Source organism: Dicentrarchus labrax, unplaced genomic scaffold (genome assembly GCF_905237075.1).
Source record: "Dicentrarchus labrax unplaced genomic scaffold, dlabrax2021, whole genome shotgun sequence".
In the NCBI taxonomy this organism is placed as follows: domain Eukaryota; kingdom Metazoa; phylum Chordata; class Actinopteri; family Moronidae; genus Dicentrarchus; species Dicentrarchus labrax.
This window is the reverse complement of record NW_026136704.1, coordinates 7,130,309-7,152,124: the sequence shown is the minus strand read 5'-3', so window position 1 is coordinate 7,152,124 and position 21,816 is coordinate 7,130,309. Positions and strand designations below refer to the sequence as shown.

Below are 21,816 nucleotides of genomic sequence, written 5' to 3'. Positions count from 1 at the left end.
CAGTGCAGGGGGATTTCTCGTCAGAGAGCTGAGAGGTGGAGCTTCAAGGAGTTAAAGGCCTGCTTAGTAAATGCCCCCACCCTGGCTTTTTCTAATTTCTCCCTCCCTTTCATTCTCGAGGTCGATGCCAGCCACAGTAGCTTGGGGGCAATGTGGAAAGGTGCGGCCAGCTGCATATGCTAGCCAGAGTTTGCACCCAGCAGAAAAGAACTATACTTTCATGTAGTTGGGAGTTTCTCGGCATGACGTGGGCGATGACAGAGAAGTTCAGAGTACTTGTGTGGCCAGCTGTGTGTGGTTTGGACTCATAGCAACCCCCTGAGCCATCTGGACACTGCCAAGCTGGGTGAGACAGAGCAGTGCTGGGTTGTAGAATTCTCGGCTTTTGAACACAGTGTGAGGTATCGCCCAGGGTAGTATACTGCCCCACATCCCATTCACTACTTAGGTCACTACTTCAGGCTGCGGTCGTCAGTACACATGCTTGACTTCACTTTACTTAACAATTGCACTCGGTCTCATAGCTGAGCCAAAGTGCTCTGATTGGCAGGAACTACAAAACATCTCCCATTGCCAAGTCATACCAATGGTTCCTTCAATTTACTGGAGAACCTTTTATTGCAATAAAACCTTGTGGGATGGTAATGATTCTTCCAGGTATTAAGAAGGATCCCAAGTGTTACCAGGGAAACAAAATTATGGCTTGTAAATGCATAAAATATAAAACCCTTAAGCAACACCTGCTTATCCTTCAGAAGGTTGTGTGTTGCTAAAGCTGAGCCAAGCTGTCACTGGGCGAGAGGCAGTGTACAACCTGGACAGATGGCCAGTTAATCAAATTGCTAACACATAAAGACAGACATCTATTCACACTCGTATTCATACCTTCAGAGACCCTGGAGAAAACCCAGGCAGGCACAGGGAGAACATAAACTCTACACAGGAAGGCTGGCAGGTTCGATCCCACAACCTTCTTGCTGTGAGGCAACAGTGCACGGCCTATGTGATTTTAAAATACCACAGCTTAAATAACATACTATCTTCCAATCAGCAAAGTCTGACGTACATAATCTAAACTGTACTTAAATGAATGACTCCTATGAAAGCCAATAGAACACTTGTTGCCTTCTTGAACGTAATTCGATTTTCCTCATTAATCTGTCCTGAACAACTTCTGGTCAGTGGATGAAAAACAACATACAAAAAACAACACTGGAAAAACAGTTTTAAGTGGGACAATTTATTTTATGGTCTATGGAAGCCTGAGGACTGACCATATGACACTCTTCAAGCTGCAAAAGAAAGAATAAAAGAATAATTCACATACAGTCTACATCAGTTGTTTAGTTAATTTACAAAACTGGCTCATTTAAGTCTTTTTGGACATTTAATGGCTCAATAAACGTGGTCGTGCTTGTGTATGTTATTACAGATTGTTACCTGCAACACAAGGGAAGATATATTCTGTTTCTGCCTGGTCACCTGAGGATAAAGTAAGAAGTAGAATAGAGATAAAAGAGAGAAAAAACAAAAATAGTCAAACTTTCTTCATGTGTTCAACAGTCTAACATATTAAAAAATGGAGTACTTTAAAATTAGAACTCTGATAACTTTCAGTTTGTTTGTACAACTCGACTAGGGAGTTTGTCAGTGTGTGCTATGATCTGTAAAGGGACTTAGGGTTTTACTTGGCTGGTAGTAGTCATAGATCTTGACCACGGCTGGTTTCAGGTTCTGCACTGGCAGCTCCTGTATGAGCTCTAAGTTGTGGTTGATGGGTATGTCCTTTGGTAACTGTTGGAAGAAAAACAAGACGCCATCAGTAACGAATCTGAAGAGCATAATTTATTGTTCCTCAATGTGAATTTCTCTCACCTCCTGTATGTACACAAGAACATGGTCTTCCTTTTGTTCAACGCGATCCACCAGCAGAGCACCTTTGAGCTGTGAGGAGACCATATTTAGCTGGGTTGTTCATCAAAAACAGATGAAAACTATTCAATTTCTACTCAGGTTGAATTTACTGTAATAACTCACCCTCCTCAAAGACTCTGGGTCTGGGACAAATCCAGAGAGAATTTTGATATCCAGGATCACCATGTTTGTTGTGCTTTCCTTTCCACTATATCTGTAATGCAACCATAAAAATATGATGTTACTCAGATAGATGTCCTTCTTTTAAAGGTCTACTAGTTGTATGTAGTTATAAATATTTCCCACGATGGCAAGCCATTTAACATTTAATAAACTGAAGTGATAGAAGTTGTAGATATCAAAAACTGCATTTTCACTATTTCCGAGCCAACATATTAATAATATAATTTTAACTAATACCAGTTTTTCTTACTATTCAAAATGTCAGCAATTAATTTCCAATTTCCATGTCCAAGGAAGGACAAGCAGTGAACTGGAGACAGGGTCATAGCTCACTGATGCATGTGGTGAGCAAATGCTGGAGTGTGTGGTCTGATCCAACAGACGAGCTATTGTAGCTCAAACTGCTGAAAAAGTTTATGCTGGTTCTGATAGAAAGGTGTAAGAACACACAGTGCATCACAGTTTGTTGGTATGGGGCTGCATAACATTGTGACCACCAAGGTGCCCAAGTGGTTAGAATGTTATGACTGATCGGTTTATGTAACTTAATTACAACTAGTCAATTTTTACCACCAGCTTCTATTCAAACTCAATTACAGATATCTAAACTCAATTATCTATGACTCAATTTCACTCAATTTCATAATTTTAAGTCAACATATACATTATACATTTTTAATTAATTAATGATATCTACAATTCAGTTCTTACCAGTCAAAATGTTAATTATTAACAATTACATTCTCACACTTGCAAATGCTAATTGTTGATATGAATATAAAAAATCTTACTAGTGATTAATTATAAATTTCTACAACTGTTCTTAAATTACAGATATGATAAATGCAATTCTAGAGATGTGAAATTATATTCTGACCAGTAAAATGTATAAAGTAATTTGAGATAGCTACAACTGCATTTCAGATATCTAAATATCTTGTAAAAATTATACTTGTACTATGAACAATTTTATTTGAGATATCCACAATTACAAGTATTCAGAATTTAATCAAATCAAAAAAAGAATTTCCACTAGTCATTAGTATGTCAACTAGAATGTCATTGTAGATATCTTGAGGTACAAATAAAAAAAACAACAACATGCTAATTAGGCATTATATCCGAAAAGATTTGTTGATATGTCAGAATACCAGAAATGTAATTGTACATATCTTCAATGAGGTACATATCATTGACAGTATATATAGTGGACAGAGCTTCTCGGTCTGTGAAGTGAAGCCAACAAGGAAGTGTCTTAAACCTGCATTCTATGTAATGATCAGCAGGGCTAGCTCCATTGGCTGCAATAAAAACAGATACCATGCACTCTAATGGAGACATGACCCAATTTCTCACTTGACTTATGAGCTCAGTAAACAGTTTCCTAATGAGTGTATGGTCTCAGTCTCTAGTTCCAAGTCTTCTTCCATACAGCATGACGTTCATTTAGTAAATTGTGGTCCAGTTTAGAGTAAAATAGACAATAAAGCATGGCTACCTTGTGATTGACAGGTCATTCTCAGTGAGTCTGTCCAGCTCAGTGCACTAAACTCAGAACAAATTATCAAACTAGGCAGTGCTGATCAAATACAGAGCAGGATTTTGTTACTGCATTGACTATTTCTCACCTAAAATTGTTTCAGAAACATATTTTAGTGTACTGTTTGTAATACAGTTGTAATACGAGATTGTGTGTGACCAGTCGAGCCGCCATTGTTTCCTGCTACAGACGAAACTGCGCAACTAATGAGAGCAGATTAAGTGACATTTCCAAAATGATTTGTTAATATGTTGGACATGTCAGAAATGCAACTACTGATATCTGAAAGGTTGAGGTTACATTTCCACTAGTCAATATCCTTCAACATGTGGAAATTCCATTGTAGATATCTGTAAAAATTAATTACTGATATTTATGATTACATTAAAAATATCTGTGAATCAATATAGACCAGCCAAAATGTAATTTTAACGTGAAAATATACATGCAACATAAAGATAAATTTACAGATATCTTAAATTACATTATGACATCAAAATGACAGAACTAACAATATGTCATTTCCACTAGAAATAAACTAAATGGCTACTGAGCCATACTGATTAAATGTTAAAAGGGCTTTCCATATTCCCACACGCCCTTCTGCCAAAAGTTACTCAGTCCAAGCTGGTAGACAGAATTTCAGTATTTTTCTATCAGTATCGTGACATGGATATAGTTGTTAAAGATTACTTACAAGGACTTTAACTTCAGAGTGAGTTTGGGTCTTTGAGATTTGCCAGTGCAGTCGGCCTCTGGTTTGACTTCCACACTGAGAGTGGTGACATCAGCAGGAGTCCGGATGTTGTAGTGAAGAGAAATCTGTGATAAAAGTACACAAGGAGAGTTAAGTAATAGTACTTAAGCTTAGCCACAAGTTTTCCCTGGCAACGGAGCCAGTGACTGCTGCTTTGAAGGAAAGTGTTGGCGCGTATTTGCCATGCCTTGCCAACATAATGTTTCGCTTTATGCTGACGACATGATGTTATTTATGCCTGACACTTTCTTAACCTTCAAAAGCTCCTGGAAGAATTTGGTTAAATATTTGGATACACTGTTAACAGTGAACTTATGCCAATTGGAGATCTAACAAGAGAAGAAGGACAGAGATTCATTTCCTCTGTTTCTATATGTTTTTCAATATATCCCATATATTTTTTAACAAAATCCTTTCATAATAATTTAAATAGTTAGATTTCACCATTTCTTTGGAACAAGAAACAACCTTGGATTAAACAAAGCATACCACAGGGACCTATAAGATCGGGGATATGGAACTTCTGGAACTGCTTTGTATTACAACTGGGTTGTTAACATTAGACAGTCCCTTCATGAATTTTCAAACGCATTAAGGAAAATTCAATGAATCCATGATAATTCTGTGCGACCAACACCAAAGTACTGCCTTAGAGTTTCTCATGAATTATACAAAAATGCAACTATTGTTGCAATTTTCACTTTGCAATTTGATTGAAAAATTAAATTTCTGAAAACATTGCAACATACATTGCTGTGAAATCATGAATTTTCAGCTGCAACAATCTCAATAACAGCCTGTGAAATCCTGTAGGGACCTATTAAAGCATAGTTATATTAGCGTAGTGTTTGTGGTGGTGTATGTATATCAAACAGGAAGAGATGCAGTGACTACTGACCTGCACTGAAGCACATGCATTGCCCTGCACCACCAGGCTGTATTTTCCTGTCATGTCCTTTAGCACCTCCTCCTGGTAGAGCAGTTTGTTGTCTTGATTCACATCAAATGTCAGCCGACCACTGGGAGACTGGACAGTCACTGTGCTTGAACCCCCTGGACTGAACACCAGAGAGGAGTAGAGAGCCAGAGCCTGAAGAGCCACCACTGTGTCCTACAACATACACACACAATAATACTTTGTGTGCTTAAATTTACATGTACATTAAATTGTTGTTAAAATAAAACATTTAAAAGCTCATTGAATAAATCATTGTAATCAAGACAAAAATATGGCTTCAACTAGCTTTGTTATTTGTCCCAGAAGAGAATACTGTATGTTTAACAGGGCTTTTTTGGGGGGCTGTACCTGTGTCGAGGAAAAGCCTCCATAATAGTTCTGCTGCCCTGTGATCCATCTGATGATGCGGGCAGCATAGCCCAGGTCTTCAGCGGTAGGAGAGGCACTGAGTTTGGCCAGCAGCACGTAGGAGCTGATCTCCACTGATAGAGAGGCTGACGTTTCTGTTGCTGTCTGAGACCAGTGGAGGAAACCTCCTACAAACAGCCATCCACAAACAGACAAACAGACAAGAGGTCAGCTACATTCACAGTAATGAAGCCAGAATGATTGGATGACTCACCTTGGTTTAATGCGACCGTGTCTAGGTGATTCAGAAGGTGAGCACGGGTCTCCATGTCTCCTGCCAGGGTGAAGACGTAGGCCAGCAGAGCTGTGGTGTACGTGTTGCTGAGGTCACTGATGGACTCTTTGAGGCAAGACAGGCTCTGATTCACCACTGGATTCTTTAACAGATTAAGACATTATAATAAATAAATGTATCACATCAACTGACTTTATTGATCTAAACACAAAATGATCATAAAATAGAATTAACTTGCTGTTAATTATATTTTATGATCATAAAGCCTGTCATTGTGTGAACAAACTCCAGTAACTGTAACATTAAACAACAGTACAAAGGGAGGACACAGCAGAAACAGTTCCACTAACCTGAGAACGCGGACCAAATTATTATATATTATTAAAACATTTGTTATATATCCAGTACATATTCATTTAGTTTTTCATATCACATTCATTCAATTCATAAATCAACATCATTTTGTATTTATTTTTACATTTGTAAAAACTGTGTGTGTGTGTGTGTGTGTGTGTGTGTGTGTGTGTGTGTGTGTGTGTGTGTGTGCCACAACATGAGGAAGTCATGTAAATGGCCACTTGTCAATGTGGCCACCAGTGACACCAGAAAGTACAAGATCCCTCCCTCCTAGGGTAGGCCTAGGCTACAGTGGTTTAATTCAAATTAATATAAATAAAGTACAGTTTTGAAATAATGTGGAATTACACCAACTGTTTTCTCCCTTCTTGTCTTTGTTAACATTCACAGTTTACATTTAAAACAACATTTATACTGCAAAGAGTCGACTTACCTTTACAGGCGTATTCATCTCCAAGAAGCCAGCAGTGATGTAAGCACTGAGAGTCACTTCATCAGACACACCACCCTGTAGAGAGGAAGCATCATTCAGACATTATCAACACTGTTCCTCCACAACCCAGGGGCCCCAAAGTGACACTGTTTACATGCAGATTGCAAATGATGGCAGTATCCTGTTTTACAATTAAATGGGAGTCCTACAGGGCTCCTGGCTGCTTATAAATGAATCATAATAATGCTGTTTGTGGAAAAACAGTGAAACCTGTCTAATGTAACACAAGAGGGAATTACCTCATGTTGCAAATGTTGTGGACCGAGCCACAGGTTAGCATTAGTTACAACTTAGTCATGAATGAAAGAGGTGCTGAACCTCTTCAGTGTCAGCTGTCATCAGTCATTTTCATACACTCTCTACAGGGACTGTCAGCTTACCTTCATTCGGTTGTTGAAGAGTTTCCCCGACTGTTCAAAACAGCCATTTTCTCGTTGTTTGCGCTTCAGCCAAGTCTTCGACTCTTCAATGTTTGTTGGGTCGATGTAGATGAAAGATTGTGCTTTGGCAAAAGATCTCAGCACAAAAGCAGTCAGCCTGAAGATATGAGAACAACGTAAGACAATAACTAACAAAAATAAGACAACAGGAAACACTGATAATACACTTTATGCTTAAGGTCATTAGCTAAGCTAATATTAATTTTGTAGTATTGATGTGAAAAACTATTAACTATAATAGGATTAAAGGCCCTGAAACACCAGGCTGACAGTCAGTTGATGACCCAACACTGGTGTCTTTGGCTGTCGTCGGCCCTTGTCTGTGGCTTTTCTGGCCAAATGAACGTGTGGAGGCCGAGGCCATCCGTGGCAGAAATCACTCTGATTGGCTGTTTAGCTTAAACAACATTGTTTGTTGCATTTTTCAACTTCAGTGCCATTTGCAACTTCTTTTCCGACATTTCTTTCAATTAGAAGCAGCTGTTTTACAAGACCATCTGAGTGAGAGCGGACAAACCTACATCCATAAGGCTGCTTTAGTTCATATTCCAGTCCTTGGTCTTCCGGTGTTCTTTTTTTAATGAGAAATGTAAACTACCGCCACCTGCTGGTATGAAGAGTCATTCTCACACAGACGCAGAAAGTAAGCGTGTAGTTGGCCATTCGCTGTAGTTGTTGTGGTGTCATCTTGTGTCTTTTTGACCAACTTGGCTTTTGTCAGTGCTAGTTCTTTGACATTTTTGGAAGTACAGTCACATCATCTACTCTCTGTTTTAAGTATCATGTTTTTTTTTCTTAAACTAAACTGAATGTCATAGTATGACAAAAGTATGGTAAATGTTGAACAGTATGTTTGATTGATTATATTTGATTATTGATCAGTAACATTCTCACCAAGTGTTTCCTGCTCCTGATCCAAATGTGCTGTAAGCACCGTTTTGATGTTTGTAGTTCAGTTGTCTCTGGTAGCCTGTATAACAATAGAAATAGAGCATTATTGATACACACATTGTCTGATTTTATAGAATTTTTGATGAATTTTGATTGGAGGTAAATTTGTTTATGCTGTCTGCAACATAAACAAATCTGTTTGAATGTACAGACATAAGGAAAAGACACATTTGGGGAATATTGTGCCTTCATTGAATGCCTGGCAGTACAGGAAATAAGGCGAGAGAGGGGGATGACATACAATAAAAGTCTCCCTGGTGTCCAGGACTATGACAGGGGAAATTATGCACGACAGATCATCTGCTTATATTTTGTGCAACCAGAAACAGATTGTTACAGATGGTACGTTTTACATATCCGAAGGTCTTAAATCTTTCTTTTTAGCTTCAATATAAAACCAACCGAGACTCACCACTGGTCAGGAAGTTGGTAGCCTTTTCTTTGATAGCTGGGGTCAGCTGCTGTGTGTTTTTCAGGTATTGGAGGATGTAAATGTTGGGGGCCAGAAGCGCCATGTTCTGTTCACCACATCCATATGGCATCCTCAGCAGCCCATCCAGGTTGTTCAGAGCTCGGCCCAGAATGTCACCTGCATGAAAACACTGACTCCTTAAGACCAAACATGTAACTAACTTGACCTTTAATTTCTTTATGGACTTGAAAGACAATCAAATCAAACATTATATTGTTACACTACCCACAAACATGCTGAATGAAACGGACAATAGTCCATTTTTATTATTGAAGCCTTTAATAATGATGAGGATTGAAGGGAGGTAAGCCTGTTAACTTGTCAGACACTGGATGGTTAAAGCAACCCTCAATTCAAATGAATTTAGTTTTCTTTTACCCAGGACTGAAAGTGTAGCACGGGCAGATCCATCAATCATGTTGTCAGGGAGTTGTACGTCTGTTTCCTCTGTCAAAGCTTCCCCTGTGTACAGAGACAGAGAATAATCACCTTATAGAGAGAAACCTTAAGTATAGCCCAGTACTAAAACAAAGATATTATTGGGATTTAAAGGTGCAATATGGAAGAATTGAGACGACTCTACACCTGTCAAATTCATATTTTATAAAAATAGAGGACAGCATATCACATATCATCATATACTAGCTCAGTTTGATTTCAGTTCAATTTAGCAGTCCTAGCATGGCAACTCTGAACAGCCAGGCGGAGCTTTTCCGTGGTGAGGGGCACAGTGGGGAACATTGCCAGATGCTAAATCAATCTGAGACTAGAGGTGGGCGATATATATCGTTTGCGATAATATCGTCATTGTTGTTTTGATGATGTGCAAATTTCCATTATCGAGTATTTAAATTACTTCGACAAAAACAATGAAACGCCCGCGGAAACTCCTCACATCCATTAATACACGGTGCAGCAGCGCTCTCTACAGCATGGCAGGATTCAGTCACACCACTAGTGGGCCTACGTGATCACATGGCGTGATCACGTGACCTCTCGCTAGCATCCTCCTTGCAACAGTTTAGCAGCGCGTTGCGATGGTAGAGAGAAAATGCAAGCACCTCCAGTCCCTGAAGCTACCGGTACTTCAGATGATTTAGTGCCGAGACGTGGGTCCTATGGGCTTCAGCGTTCAGAGCGCTAAGCGCCTTCAGCGGTAAAAGATGTCAGCGGAGACGGGTTTTTTTAGCGCAGCGCTCAGAGTGCTTCAAGTTGAAATCTGTTCAACTTTTAACACCGCTGGGCGCTCGGAAAATGAGTTTTTGAGCGCTCTCAGCGCTGTAAATGCGTTTGGTGGACACAAGTCCAGCTCAGACAATTCTAATCACATTTTAAAGGATATCGACTGATTATCGTTATCGCCAAAATCCCAAAAAAGATTGAGATATTATTTTTTGCCCATATCGCCCACCCCTTTCTGAGACAATAAAATAATTGCTACCTGCAAGCAGTAAATGTCCCTATTACTATTATTATTTTTTATATTATTTAATCTACTCGACTCCTCCCAACCTATAGCAGCATCACTGGTGTAAACCATACTGACCTTTTGGGCAGAGCAGCCAGTTGTACGTCTTTGTCATCTCAGTTCCCTCAGCCTGAGAGTGAAGGAAATAAGGTGAGTTTCAGAGTCTCCATTTTGTAAATGCTATGCAATAATGGTTAATGGATAAACGTTTTCATTGTTATCTGGTTCTTGAGGTACCAACCTTTACTATGAGAGACCGCGTGACCACGTCAATACGACCTCTGTCTGGCACACTCACAATCTCATTGTCACACGAAGCTTGGGAAGCCAAAGCCTCAGCACGCACTGACACATTCATAACCCCTAAAACATATCAACAAGAACGACGTGAAACTTGATTAATATCAGATCCTGTAAATTCTATAAAAAGTGTCAAAACAGTTCGTCACTCTGGTGGATCTCACTAATTCCATAGAGAAAGAGAGAGGGACAGTAATCCTAAACCTTGGTATGCCTACGCTTGACCCTTACCCAAGGCTGAGGGAGCCATGGTCCAGCTGAGGGTCTTGCGCTCATTGCCACACAGACAGGATGTGTACTGGTCACCAGAGAGGGGGGTGAGGGTGTAATCCAAGGAGGGTGTTGGAGTCACAGTGACCTGTTCAGTAGAGAAAATAATATTTATTTTGTAACTAGGAATTTATGGCAGATGCCAACAACTGTTCAACTGGTCGCAAAATAAGGCGATTTTGACCTTTGGGAGGTGCATCTTCCAAAAAGTTATCTTCCAAATAAAAGCATCAAGTTATCAAGTAGTACTTAACTTTAGTTAAACTTAACTAGTTAATAAAATGAGGATTATTCCAAATATTTACCAGAACCTTGGTAACTCTGTCATCATGATTGCGATGGTAAAAATGACCCGCTGAACACCAGCATGATAGTGTTATCATTATGAACTGACATTTGCAGTAAGGTAATGTGAAAGCATTCATTACCATGATGCAGCTGGACAGGTAGTTGAAGGTGGTTGCCTTCAGCTCAAAGTGCTCCCCCCGGATGATGGAGTAGGGCAGGCTGAGCTCGAGGAAGAAGGGCTGGAAGACCTTGATCTCTTTACGAGGAGCCAAGCCAAAACCCAGAGGGGACAAACAGAAAGCCTCTGTTTCCCAGGTGGTGATGGTGTCTGGGACAGTGAGGGACACATCTTTCGTTCCAGACTCTCTGGATTGAGAGATACACAAATACAATTTGGTGGAAATACGTACTTACATAACACAGATTAGTTAAAGAAAAACAATGTGAGAATATGATTAATGTGTAAGAATTATTGTACCAATAGCAACACATTAGAGTTACTGTGACCTTAAATAGTCTATGTAAATGTGAAATAGTTTCTTCTATGCTGTGTTCTTGAGTGTTTAGAAAGTCAGAAACTGCAGTAATACAGAGTTCCACGTTACTGAAGTTTACACAATCAGGATCAGTGTCAGTAAATTATTTTCATGCTATGCATGTGTGCAGAGAGACAGCAGGAAGTCAAAGAGAAGCACTCTAGTTCACATGTTCGATTCGAACAAAAATTAATTTGGATATACAATGCATTTTGTTTTTCCCTATTTCATGACCATCAACACCCTTGCTGACAGAAACTCACCCAACTTCAACCAGGTCCCATATCCAGGTCTCAGGGAAGAAAGTGCGGACTGTTTCTATTGGAGCAGGATAGGATTCGGCGAATGCCATACCAGGACCAGGTGCAGCCCCCAATCCCACTCCCATCCTGTTTATTTGAGGAACACTGTCATAACTTATAACACCTGTAAGAAACCAGAAAATATTCCATCAGAAGCAGAGGGCAGCAATGATACAGGGAGCCGCTTTAATGCTGGTAAATATTCAGAATGTGTCACTTGATAGAGCAAAAAAAAGTCACCAAAGTGGCCTTGGTGGTATTCTCTTCCTTTGAACTTGAGACATGAAGGCACTCGGATAAACAAGTTTGTTGCCATCTTCAGACCTACATTCTAGATAATCCAACAACATACAGGTATCACATTAATGTTAATTAAATGTAAACAACTTAATATACTCTTTATATTGTATTTTTTTTTGTGCAGTACCTGGAAAACTGTATGAGCATCACTTTTCTCGTCACGGTCCGGGTATGGCAAAACATATCTCCTAGGTCTCACATGCAAGCATTCTACAGGATCTTCAGCCTCATATGGAATATAGGTTGCTTTTGTTACAGGCAACAAATCAAATATCTGGAAAAGGGAATGATTACAATCATTATTAATTATTATTAAGTTACAATTATAAACTGCTAAATGTCATGATTATAACAGCAAACAACTATTTCCTATGTCAACATATGGTGTGTCCTGAGCAGAGAATGACCTCACTTTCCCTACCCTGTCTGTGGTGTGTTTACAAAGCTGGCCTGGCAGCGCATGCAAGTCTCTCCATGTACAACTGAGAGCAAAGGAAACAGCTGTTTTTATAATCGACCTTGGTGAATTAACAATTAATTTAGACCAAACCAATCACCAAGACTGTTGGAGCAGTGGAAACATAAAAAAAGATGGTTTTGGTGAGTTTGTTTCTGTCCACTTTGAATTAAGTTACAGTGTTACGATAATCTACAAGGTAAAATTACCATTTTTGTCTATGGAGTTTGGTCTGAGCGATACAACAGCTGTTTCTGATAAAAAAACTAAAGATCCGCCTTTAAGGGGAATCCTATTCATAATGTCGTAAGACATGTTAGGCATGTCAGTGGCAAAAACAAGCACTTTTAGTGGACGTACTTTGATGGGCGCATTTGTTGGTTTTGGTGAGTTTTATTTTGTTTCTGTCCAGTTCAAAGATATTGTACAATTATCGACGAGGTAAAATTACTGGTTTTGTCAGTAGAGTCTGTTTGGCCGTAGTACCCAAACATTTTCGTCTCAGATGTAGTACATCTGGTAGCAGTGAATTTTGTATATCCTTTAACGTGAGTGTAAATGATAGATTTCAAAACAGTGCCATTATTCAAAATGTTTACTCTTACAGAGGGATATACCTCACATATGTGATCATCCCTTTTTTGTATAGCATTTTCATAACAGGGTGTAAAAATAACCAAAATCAGAAGATAATTAAGATTAACCATGATACAAGAAAATAGTAGCAGAATAAAACTGTAACCTGACTGATCATATTAATGGTGGTAAATGATTGGTTTTATTCTATCATTTACCTTATCTGTCTCCAGAGTCTTCCCTGGCTCCTTGATGAGGACACTCTGGTCGACAGCGCTCACTCCGCACAGAGAGTCTGGCTGGGCTGTCACCTGCAAGGTGGTCTCCTCTCCTGGGACAGCTGAGGACGGAGAAAACTCCAGCGACACCTGACACAAGATAACACACATCGCGCAATCAGAAGGCCTTTCAAATTAAATCACACATAGAAGTCTTGTGGTCTGAGTTGCTCTCTCTCTCTCTCACCCCAACTGGTCGAGGCAGACGACCACCCACCTAGAGCCAAAGGGTCTGTTCTAGGTTTCTGCCTTCTGCCTTGAAAAATACCACGATGTTGCGCAAACAACGACACAGCAAGTACTGTTACTAATAGCCCCAACCTCAAAATCCAAGATGGCTATAAATATATATAACTACTGAGGACTGCACACGGAGCGCACTACCTGTGTAAAATTAAAGCAAAATTTATCTTTTTTTACCTAAAAAATAACAGCTTTTAAGTCATTTTGATGCTACATTGACTTGTAATAGGTTGAAAGCCGATACTGAGTACTGATCCAATACAAAAATAATTTAACAAGCGTATACTTCTAAGACTGTATGATTACTATCATTGTTTTACAGTATGACCTGGCTCAGGTTAAACCCTTTGTCAGAGTTGTGTGGGTCACAACTTTGCTATCTGGGGAAAAACATGGCGAACAGGACACTGCTTGAAAGTAGCAGGGTTCTGTCTCAAAGGCTAATAGTTTATGTGGTGTCGGATTGGTCAGGACTGGCAGCTCAGAGCTCCAAGGGAATGTCTGTGTGTGTATCACAGGCACAGCATAAGTAATGTAATTATATCAATCAAACGTGAATAGCTGTCCACATTTACAACAGTAGTTTATAACTGAATGGCACACTGAAATGGCAGGGCCACCACATCGAAAACAAATCCACTCCTTGAATAAAGTTGTTTTAAAATAATTAAACTGACAACTTCTGTGGTCATCATTAATTATATAATTGTTGAAGGACTACATACTGACCTTTTGTGACACAAATTATTACACTTTGAGTCTTAACTCACATCTGATAATCACAGCTGTTGCCAAGTCTTCTTATACTGACCTTGTGACTGAAGCATTTCTCGGTGGAGAAGTCAGCACTGTGGGCGATGACAGTCTCACTGGGGAGGATGGTGTAAGCCACAATCTGGACTTCTGGTGCTATCTCTGCAGACACTTTCAACTTGAAGGATACTTCGCCCTCATTCACTGTAACAACAGACCGATATTGATAATCATCATCTTTCACATGCATCCATAGATCAGTAAGTATGCAGTTCGGAAATTATTTGGTCATGCTAATTTAGAGGTTAATTTAAAGAGGTCATTGTTTACCCACCTGATTTATCTTGAACTTCAACCTGTTTAAGTCCTTGCGTGACAATGGCTCCTCTGGATAAGACCTGGGGAATTTTGGAAAATATGACACAAAAAATTAATAATGCAAAAGTAAAACTTAATTTCTTTCCTCAAATGAATACATGATCTGATCTTTTATCTTTGTAACATACATTTGTAAAACATACATACAATACAAATAAATGATAAACATAAATGTCATATTTATTTTCTATTTGAGGTTTTAGTGCTGCTCTTTTTATTTTGTTAAATGCTCTTCTTCTGCAATAATTTAATGGCACCTGACTGGAGAATTAACGTCATCATTTGTTAATCTTAAAGTGCTCAATTCCTACTATACAGATAAAAGCAGTGAATGGAAACACATATTCATTTTTATTTTCTTTTGCTGATTTGAATAAAATTTGCATTATATTTGGAAACTTTTGGCAATTTGCAGTGTGCAAATAAAAGTTTTTATTTGTATGACGAATGATTGAGTCTTTAAACTCAAGTAACTTCATAATGTTTAATCATACATTTTGTTTTATTGCTGTATGACACTACTTAAAGGACCAGTATGTAGAATTTAGTGGCATCTAGCGGTGAAATTGCAACTAACTAAACACTGCTGCCGTCTGTATCTGACGACCTGGGAATGAGAACTGGCTGTAAAGCGTGTAGGAGAAATTATAGTGGCAGTGAGACAACTTGAAAGCCAGTGTTTAGCTTCAATGATGTTGTAATAGTTAATTTTGATTTAATGAGTCTACAAAAATGTTTAACACCTAAATATTTTCAAAAAATCAAGTGAGAGCAGATTTTTGTTTGAAGGCCAACCAGTTTTTGGTTGTCATTATATCCATTACTATAACTCATCATAGTCCATGCTAACAAGTGTGTTCCTTTCAGACAGATGTCAATAATCAGATTTTAACAGGCAATTTTAACTTCCTGATGTGCATGTCCCTGGAAGACAAGCAGACAAATAGTTCACCCACCACTCACCAGATACATCACATCCACAGAGCCCTGAGCCTCTCCAACAACAGTGTATCGGATGGAGATGTTTTCATCACTGTCACAGGGAAGTGGTGTATCCTTCTTCTTCACCTCTAGGGAGCTGACAGTTTTAGTATGTAGAGAGGGAGGCTGGGCCAAAGACAATTTGTGATCTGCATCCTCATAGTATGCAGTTCTATAACCAGAGTACTCCCGTGTCGGTTTGTTGCTAACCTAGGGTGCAGAAAAGAAACCAGAAAGCTTCGGAAAGTGAGTTCAGTCTTTACCGCTAAAGCAAATGTAAACAGTTCCAATATGGCGGCTCCATTTATGGTTTCAGCTTCTGGGCTGCATTATCAACTTCATTAAAGCGTTATGATGTGACTGACAAATGATGCTTCAAGTTTGATGCTTATAGTTTTAGTAATTCATTAAAAAAAACCCTTTGAATCAACTTTAACAGGGTTGATTAAACTAATTTCACAGTTGTAAAATTACACTTGTAAATCAAATTGGCCCAACACAAGTACACTAAGTTGGCTCAACACAACTGCTTAATCCTGAAAGACTGAATAAAAACATACAACAAACCACGTGGGGATGGAACAAAAGCCAACAAGTCAATATCACACAAAATGATTTGTTTCTGTTGGACCAACATGGGTTGATTTCATTCTTATCAATTATCTCTGATAAATCATTTAATGAACATAAAGACAATTGGTTCAATTAATACGAACATAATTCCAGTTTGCTCATCAAACACATTCCCTGGTTGGCCTTTTGAGTGTTCTTACTTACATGGAGGTGGATGTCCCCATTAAAGTCAGCTGTGCTAAATGAGAAAGTTGCGACACCATCACTGCTAGTTGTGAGGTTCTGCAGCCGGCGTGATGACCATGATTCACCCTCAAACAGGTACACTGGCATGTCAGCAATGGGTGTATTATTGTAATAAACTGCTTTGACCTGTTGGAAGAACAAGTTTTATCACTGAGAATGAAACTTCCTTTGCACTTTGTGTAGAGAATCACACTCAAGAAGAGACATGCACTTACTTTTCCCTCCACATTTGATCCTCGGTCGTAAATCTTGGGTGTGTCAATGATGGACAACTTTCCAACAACATATGAAATGGTTATTCTCTTCTCTTGTGGGTGTGAAATACCTGTAAAAGAAGCCTCTATGTTATAACTGTTTACGCCACATTGTTTAAATTCACAGCACTGTAATCTTCTGTATGTACTAACTGTTTATAAATGTAAGACTTGCCTGTCCCCTCCTCTACCACTTTGGCACTGAGTTGCAGATGATCTTGCAGCACCTTTTTGTCAAGTTTTGTGAACGTGGACATCTTGACAGTAAAAGTGGCACAGCCTTTCTTGTCCGTCTATAAAGTACAATAAAAAAATATATAAAGAAATAAAATTAAAACATGAATAGAAGGACGTTTCAAACTTTTTTTGATACTTGAACTTTAAAAGGTCATTCAAAATCAAAAGAACAACAGCCTGGGACTTCACTTGAACTTGAGCCTTTGGACATGGCAATACTTGATACCTTCCCCCAAGCCCAATTCTTTATAAAAAAGTATTTAAGTGTGCCAAGAATCAAATCATCTCCATGAGTCAAATCATCTCCTGAATCAACTAACGTTAACGTTATTCATTCCCAGTGTGTCACCACTTATTGCCTTATCCATGTAGTTTGAGCCAATTTGACAGCATCCAATCCAGTTTCAGGAGAGAACCATGAAGATGTAACGTTACATTACTGAGTTTGAAAAAATTATACCAAAGATAATTTTGTTATGATCAATGATCTGTTTGAACAGACAAGAGTATTACCACCCTGATTTAGTTTCATGTTCACCTAAAACAAGCAGACAAATTAGACACAGTAATGTACAGTATGAGAAAAAAGATCATGTTAACTACTCTAACCTGAAAAAAAGCGCATACTTACTTTGTAATTTATTATGACTCTGTTATTAAATGACATTTGGTGAAGACCGCATTAGGACTCGAAGCTCAAAGTTTAGGACTTGGAACTTGAGTGCAGACACTTTTCTTTCAGTAGGCCTATCTGAAATGGTGGTGGTAATAAAATGTCTGCCATTGTATCAGTAGCTGAGTTAATTCATTTAAAAGTAAAATGATCTGTTACCCTGCTCTAGTTATTTTGGCTTTACCATTGTTCAAGTGTAAGTTTTTTCGGCATGCAAGCCTTTGGAAATGTGAAATCAAACTTGGCCAAAACACAAACTTGTGATTTTCAAAATCTGTTTTTTCTCACTTGAAAAACTCTCTGATCAAGGTGAAAGCAATGGATACAAACATGCTTAAATTAAATAGGATTGTCACAAGGGCCAGCTGGTCTAGAAGCAGAAATCGCAAATGTGCCTCATGACTGTACTTATGTTATAAAATATACATGTATACATGTATGGTCTACCCTTACATTCACATTGTTTCAGCAGAGAGAGATGAGATGGTCGCTATGGCAACTATACCTGCTTTGTCTCCTTGTAGCATGGGGGAATGATCTCAGGGACTCCCTCTGGATGTTCAGTGGTGATTACAGGGGTACCATACAAATAGCGCTGAAGAGGTCGGCACACCTTAACATTAACACTGCCTGGCACAGGCTGTCCATATGTGTACCTTATTAGATGGACATAGACAATTGTGTTGTTGTCACTCACCATACTGGATCCTTTTTAGATGATTTAAGTGTTAAGTATTGAGTATAATGAGTGAAAGGCCTTTTACTTACTTTGCACATACTTCAGCTTTGATTTCTTCCTGCTCAATATTTGATTCATCAGATGAATCTATTTTTACATCAAATTTGGGCAAAACTAGAGACAAAATATGAATGTTAGCATTCTTGCTACATTACAAATGGATGGAAACAGAAGGGAATAAAAATCAACATACCATATTTCTCCACCTTGAAGCTGTGATACAGTTTACTTTCACCAATCGACACAATAACGCTGTAGCCTCCTTCACGGGCCTCAGAGTTCAATGAGTAAGAAAGCTGCAGTATTTTACCATTGGATGTTTGGTTCAGCCACTGTCCAATCCTGTTGCTGTTAGCATCCTGATTGATAAAATAAATGGGAAGAACTGGTACTAAAACAGAAAATATGTACATGCCACACAGAAATATAATGCTAATCGTGATACATTCAAATAGTATCAAATTGTACTTGTTGTATGAAAAACATTGTTTTCGACCAATGTATTGGCAGGCTTATATTAGTGCCCACTTGCTGATATATTGACATCAGTGTGTATAGTGTATTTGTAGATATATGAACAAAGAAAAGCATATATAATTGCTTCATATCCCTTTAACATCAAGTCTAATGCAGTTTGACAAAATCTCCACTTACTAGCTTTTATATCACTGTTTGAATATAACAGTCTTGAATGGATTTTGTGCAGTACAAAAACAATAAGAAAAACAAAACTGAGCAAACTATATCAACTGATGAAGACTGTAGCAGGATGCTAGAATGCACGCTTTTAAAACTTTGTATGAAAACCCATGGCCACTGCAGCAAGGACTCAGTCTTGGTACATGGGGCACCAGCTCTACCAGGTGAGCTTTCAGGGTGCCCCAAAAATGAATTTTTAAGGTTGCATTTAATGTAATTTTTCAGGTATGTGTTGTTATGACATATAACAGATTAATTTTCATTGACGTTTGCTGTAGAAATCTACTGTTCTTACATTATCATTCATACATTTCATACTGTGAAATCTTGATGTCAGCATCGACATAAGAAATTTGGGAGTTGAGTTTTGAAGTTACAGCTCACAGAAAGTTTGGTTTATCAAAAATTTACTGAATGTACGTAAAAAAAAACAATGTTGCATGAATAATATTTTACCTTAATTTCGATGATATTGTACTGCAAAAAAAAAAAAAGAGAAAGAGAAAGATATGTAAAGGACAAGTCGGTTTACATTGTTATCATCACAGTGGGTCCTAATGAGTCCTGGTTAGACATTTTTCTGTAAGACATCAATGATGAACAGTCGACGCTCAGATGAACTCTCCGTCTCAGTGTATGTAATTCTGATTAATAGTTTATAAAAAATTTTGGTATAAGGGTCTACAGATTTATTGTGTCAGCAAAAATATTTAAAGTTTTAGTTTAGTTTACCTAAAGGGGCCCTGGGTGTACTATTGACCCAGAGCTTCACCAGCAGCAGACTGGAGACTTAACTCTGGTTGAAGAGCACACACATTGATCACCAGTGTAAGTCAATATATTACATAACTGACTCCACTAGCTGGTGTGTATATTCCAGCTCACCTGCACCACTATCAAACAGTGTCACTAATACTGGTTTTCATTGCCACAATGTCACTGATATTGATATGTAACTAAATATTGATTAAATATGTATGACACATTGATATAATAGATACATCTGACACCATATTGTTTACAAGCTACTTGATCCAAATACTGAAGGTCCTGGTTCAAAAGGTTACATTGACTTTTTAAGTTAATGTCAAGAGACCAGCTCCCTCTGGAGTTGTTGGGTCAACAGAAACACTCTGTTTGTAAAGTGGTTACATTACATTACAGGTTACTAATGAAAATATCAACAACGCTCATCTCTAGATTCATTCAAAATGCTCAGATCAGTCCCAATACTTGTCTTTAGGATCAGCACAGGACACCTCTAAATGAGATCTCAAAGAAAAGAGAGACAGTCCAAACACTCACCAGCTGACTGGCAGGTCTCAGTTTGGTGTCCAGTGAGACGACTCTGAAATGTACTGAGAGAAATGTGAGAGAAAAGAAATTAAATGAAGCTTTTACAGCTCATCTACGGCACTGATAAATGATCAACTTAGACATTACATAATTCCTATCAAACTATCAACTTACAAGTTAGATGAGGTTCAAAAAGATAATTTGCATTTGGCATTTACATTACTACTTCTGTTATCTGTTTAGCATTATTTAACAGAACAGTGCTTAAAAATTAATGGCATATAAAATAGCTGAAGAAGTGTGTCACACTGTCTTTGATTATCTTCTAATTATAGAAAATCAGCTCAGAGTTACCTGTTTGTCCAGGGAGGTAGATTGGTTTATCTGTTTGGATGAATGTCACTGGTTGATAGCCTTTGATCATGACTTTCCTGACTTCTTTGGAGTAAAATGTGTTGCCTCGTACCTCCACCTCCAACTTCTGCACCACTTCATTCTGCACTAAAGGAGCCTGTGACAGAAGGATATTTTAGAGACACCAAGAGAGCCATTAACTCTTACTGAAATACTGAAGAGTCTTCACTTCATCTGTTTTCAGTTGATCAGTTAAAAACCTAAAATCACAAATGTATTCTGTATTACAAAAACATTTATTTATTTTCAGCATTGTGACTATAAGTTTCCAGTTTAAGGAATGTTGCATTTTCACAGAACGTTGTGGCATTGAGCAAATTAATCAAAGATCTGAAGAGCTGACCTGAAACTGCTCACAGGAATGAAATGCTTCACTGGATGTCTTCTGGAGGAGGGTTGTATTCTTGTCTTGGGACATCAAAGTGACGGTCATGACCAGAGTCTCGTTGGGCTGCAGGAGACTCGCACAGAACTTGGTCTCAGCTCCAGCTTCAAGAACCGCAGGTATGGCTACCATGTACTGCCTACAGACACAGAAACATACACACATACAGGAGATACCTCACTGGATCTGACAGCAAAAAAACACGCTATTATTATTCTGTTAAATAGTACAGATAAACTTACGGTCCTGCCACTGCTTGACCCACACACATCCAGCTCAAGAGGACACACACGGTCCATGTCCACATCTGAATCCCAAGATGACCCATGACTGACTGAGATGAGCCTCAGAGTCTAGTGTCTGTTAAATAGCCTCTCATACTGAACACCCCCTGACACACACCCACAAACACACAATCATCATGCAACTCCTGTGTTTGAATTCCAGGTAAATCAATTACAG

The 21,816-nt window shown here is 38.6% G+C and overlaps 1 protein-coding gene across 1 annotated transcript; it reads right to left on the bottom strand.

Annotated features, from left to right (window-relative positions):
* Positions 1 to 1,224: 1,224 nt before the first annotated feature.
* Positions 1,225 to 21,741, bottom strand: LOC127362165 (alpha-2-macroglobulin-like). The gene is made up of 36 exons (XM_051397573.1): positions 21,597 to 21,741; positions 21,313 to 21,493; positions 20,910 to 21,066; positions 20,565 to 20,617; positions 19,716 to 19,736; positions 18,754 to 18,919; positions 18,590 to 18,674; positions 18,327 to 18,477; positions 17,087 to 17,204; positions 16,873 to 16,982; positions 16,616 to 16,783; positions 15,821 to 16,048; positions 14,814 to 14,877; positions 14,538 to 14,683; positions 13,424 to 13,573; positions 12,300 to 12,446; positions 12,113 to 12,203; positions 11,834 to 11,996; positions 11,175 to 11,400; positions 10,708 to 10,834; positions 10,418 to 10,539; positions 10,255 to 10,306; positions 9,087 to 9,170; positions 8,649 to 8,825; positions 8,180 to 8,255; positions 7,226 to 7,382; positions 6,786 to 6,860; positions 5,975 to 6,137; positions 5,701 to 5,888; positions 5,293 to 5,505; positions 4,335 to 4,459; positions 2,038 to 2,128; positions 1,876 to 1,944; positions 1,689 to 1,794; positions 1,441 to 1,482; positions 1,225 to 1,292 (listed from the first exon to the last, which is right to left on the bottom strand). The coding sequence occupies exons 1-36, from the start codon at positions 21,680 to 21,682 to the stop codon at positions 1,288 to 1,290; spliced, it is 4,383 nt and encodes a 1,460-aa protein (XP_051253533.1). The 5' UTR covers positions 21,683 to 21,741; the 3' UTR covers positions 1,225 to 1,287.
* Positions 21,742 to 21,816: the final 75 nt, after the last annotated feature.

Coding starts and splice junctions, on each gene's coding strand:
- LOC127362165 (XM_051397573.1), bottom strand. CDS start 21,682: ATGGGTCATCTTGGGATTCAGATGTGGACATGGACCGTGTGTGTCCTC. Junction 14,684..14,813: donor TGAAGTTCAAGATAAATCAG/GTGGGTAAACAA, acceptor CTGTTGTTACAG/TGAATGAGGGCGAAGTATCC. Junction 6,138..6,785: donor AGATGAATACGCCTGTAAAG/GTAAGTCGACTC, acceptor AATCTGTTAAAG/AATCCAGTGGTGAATCAGAG.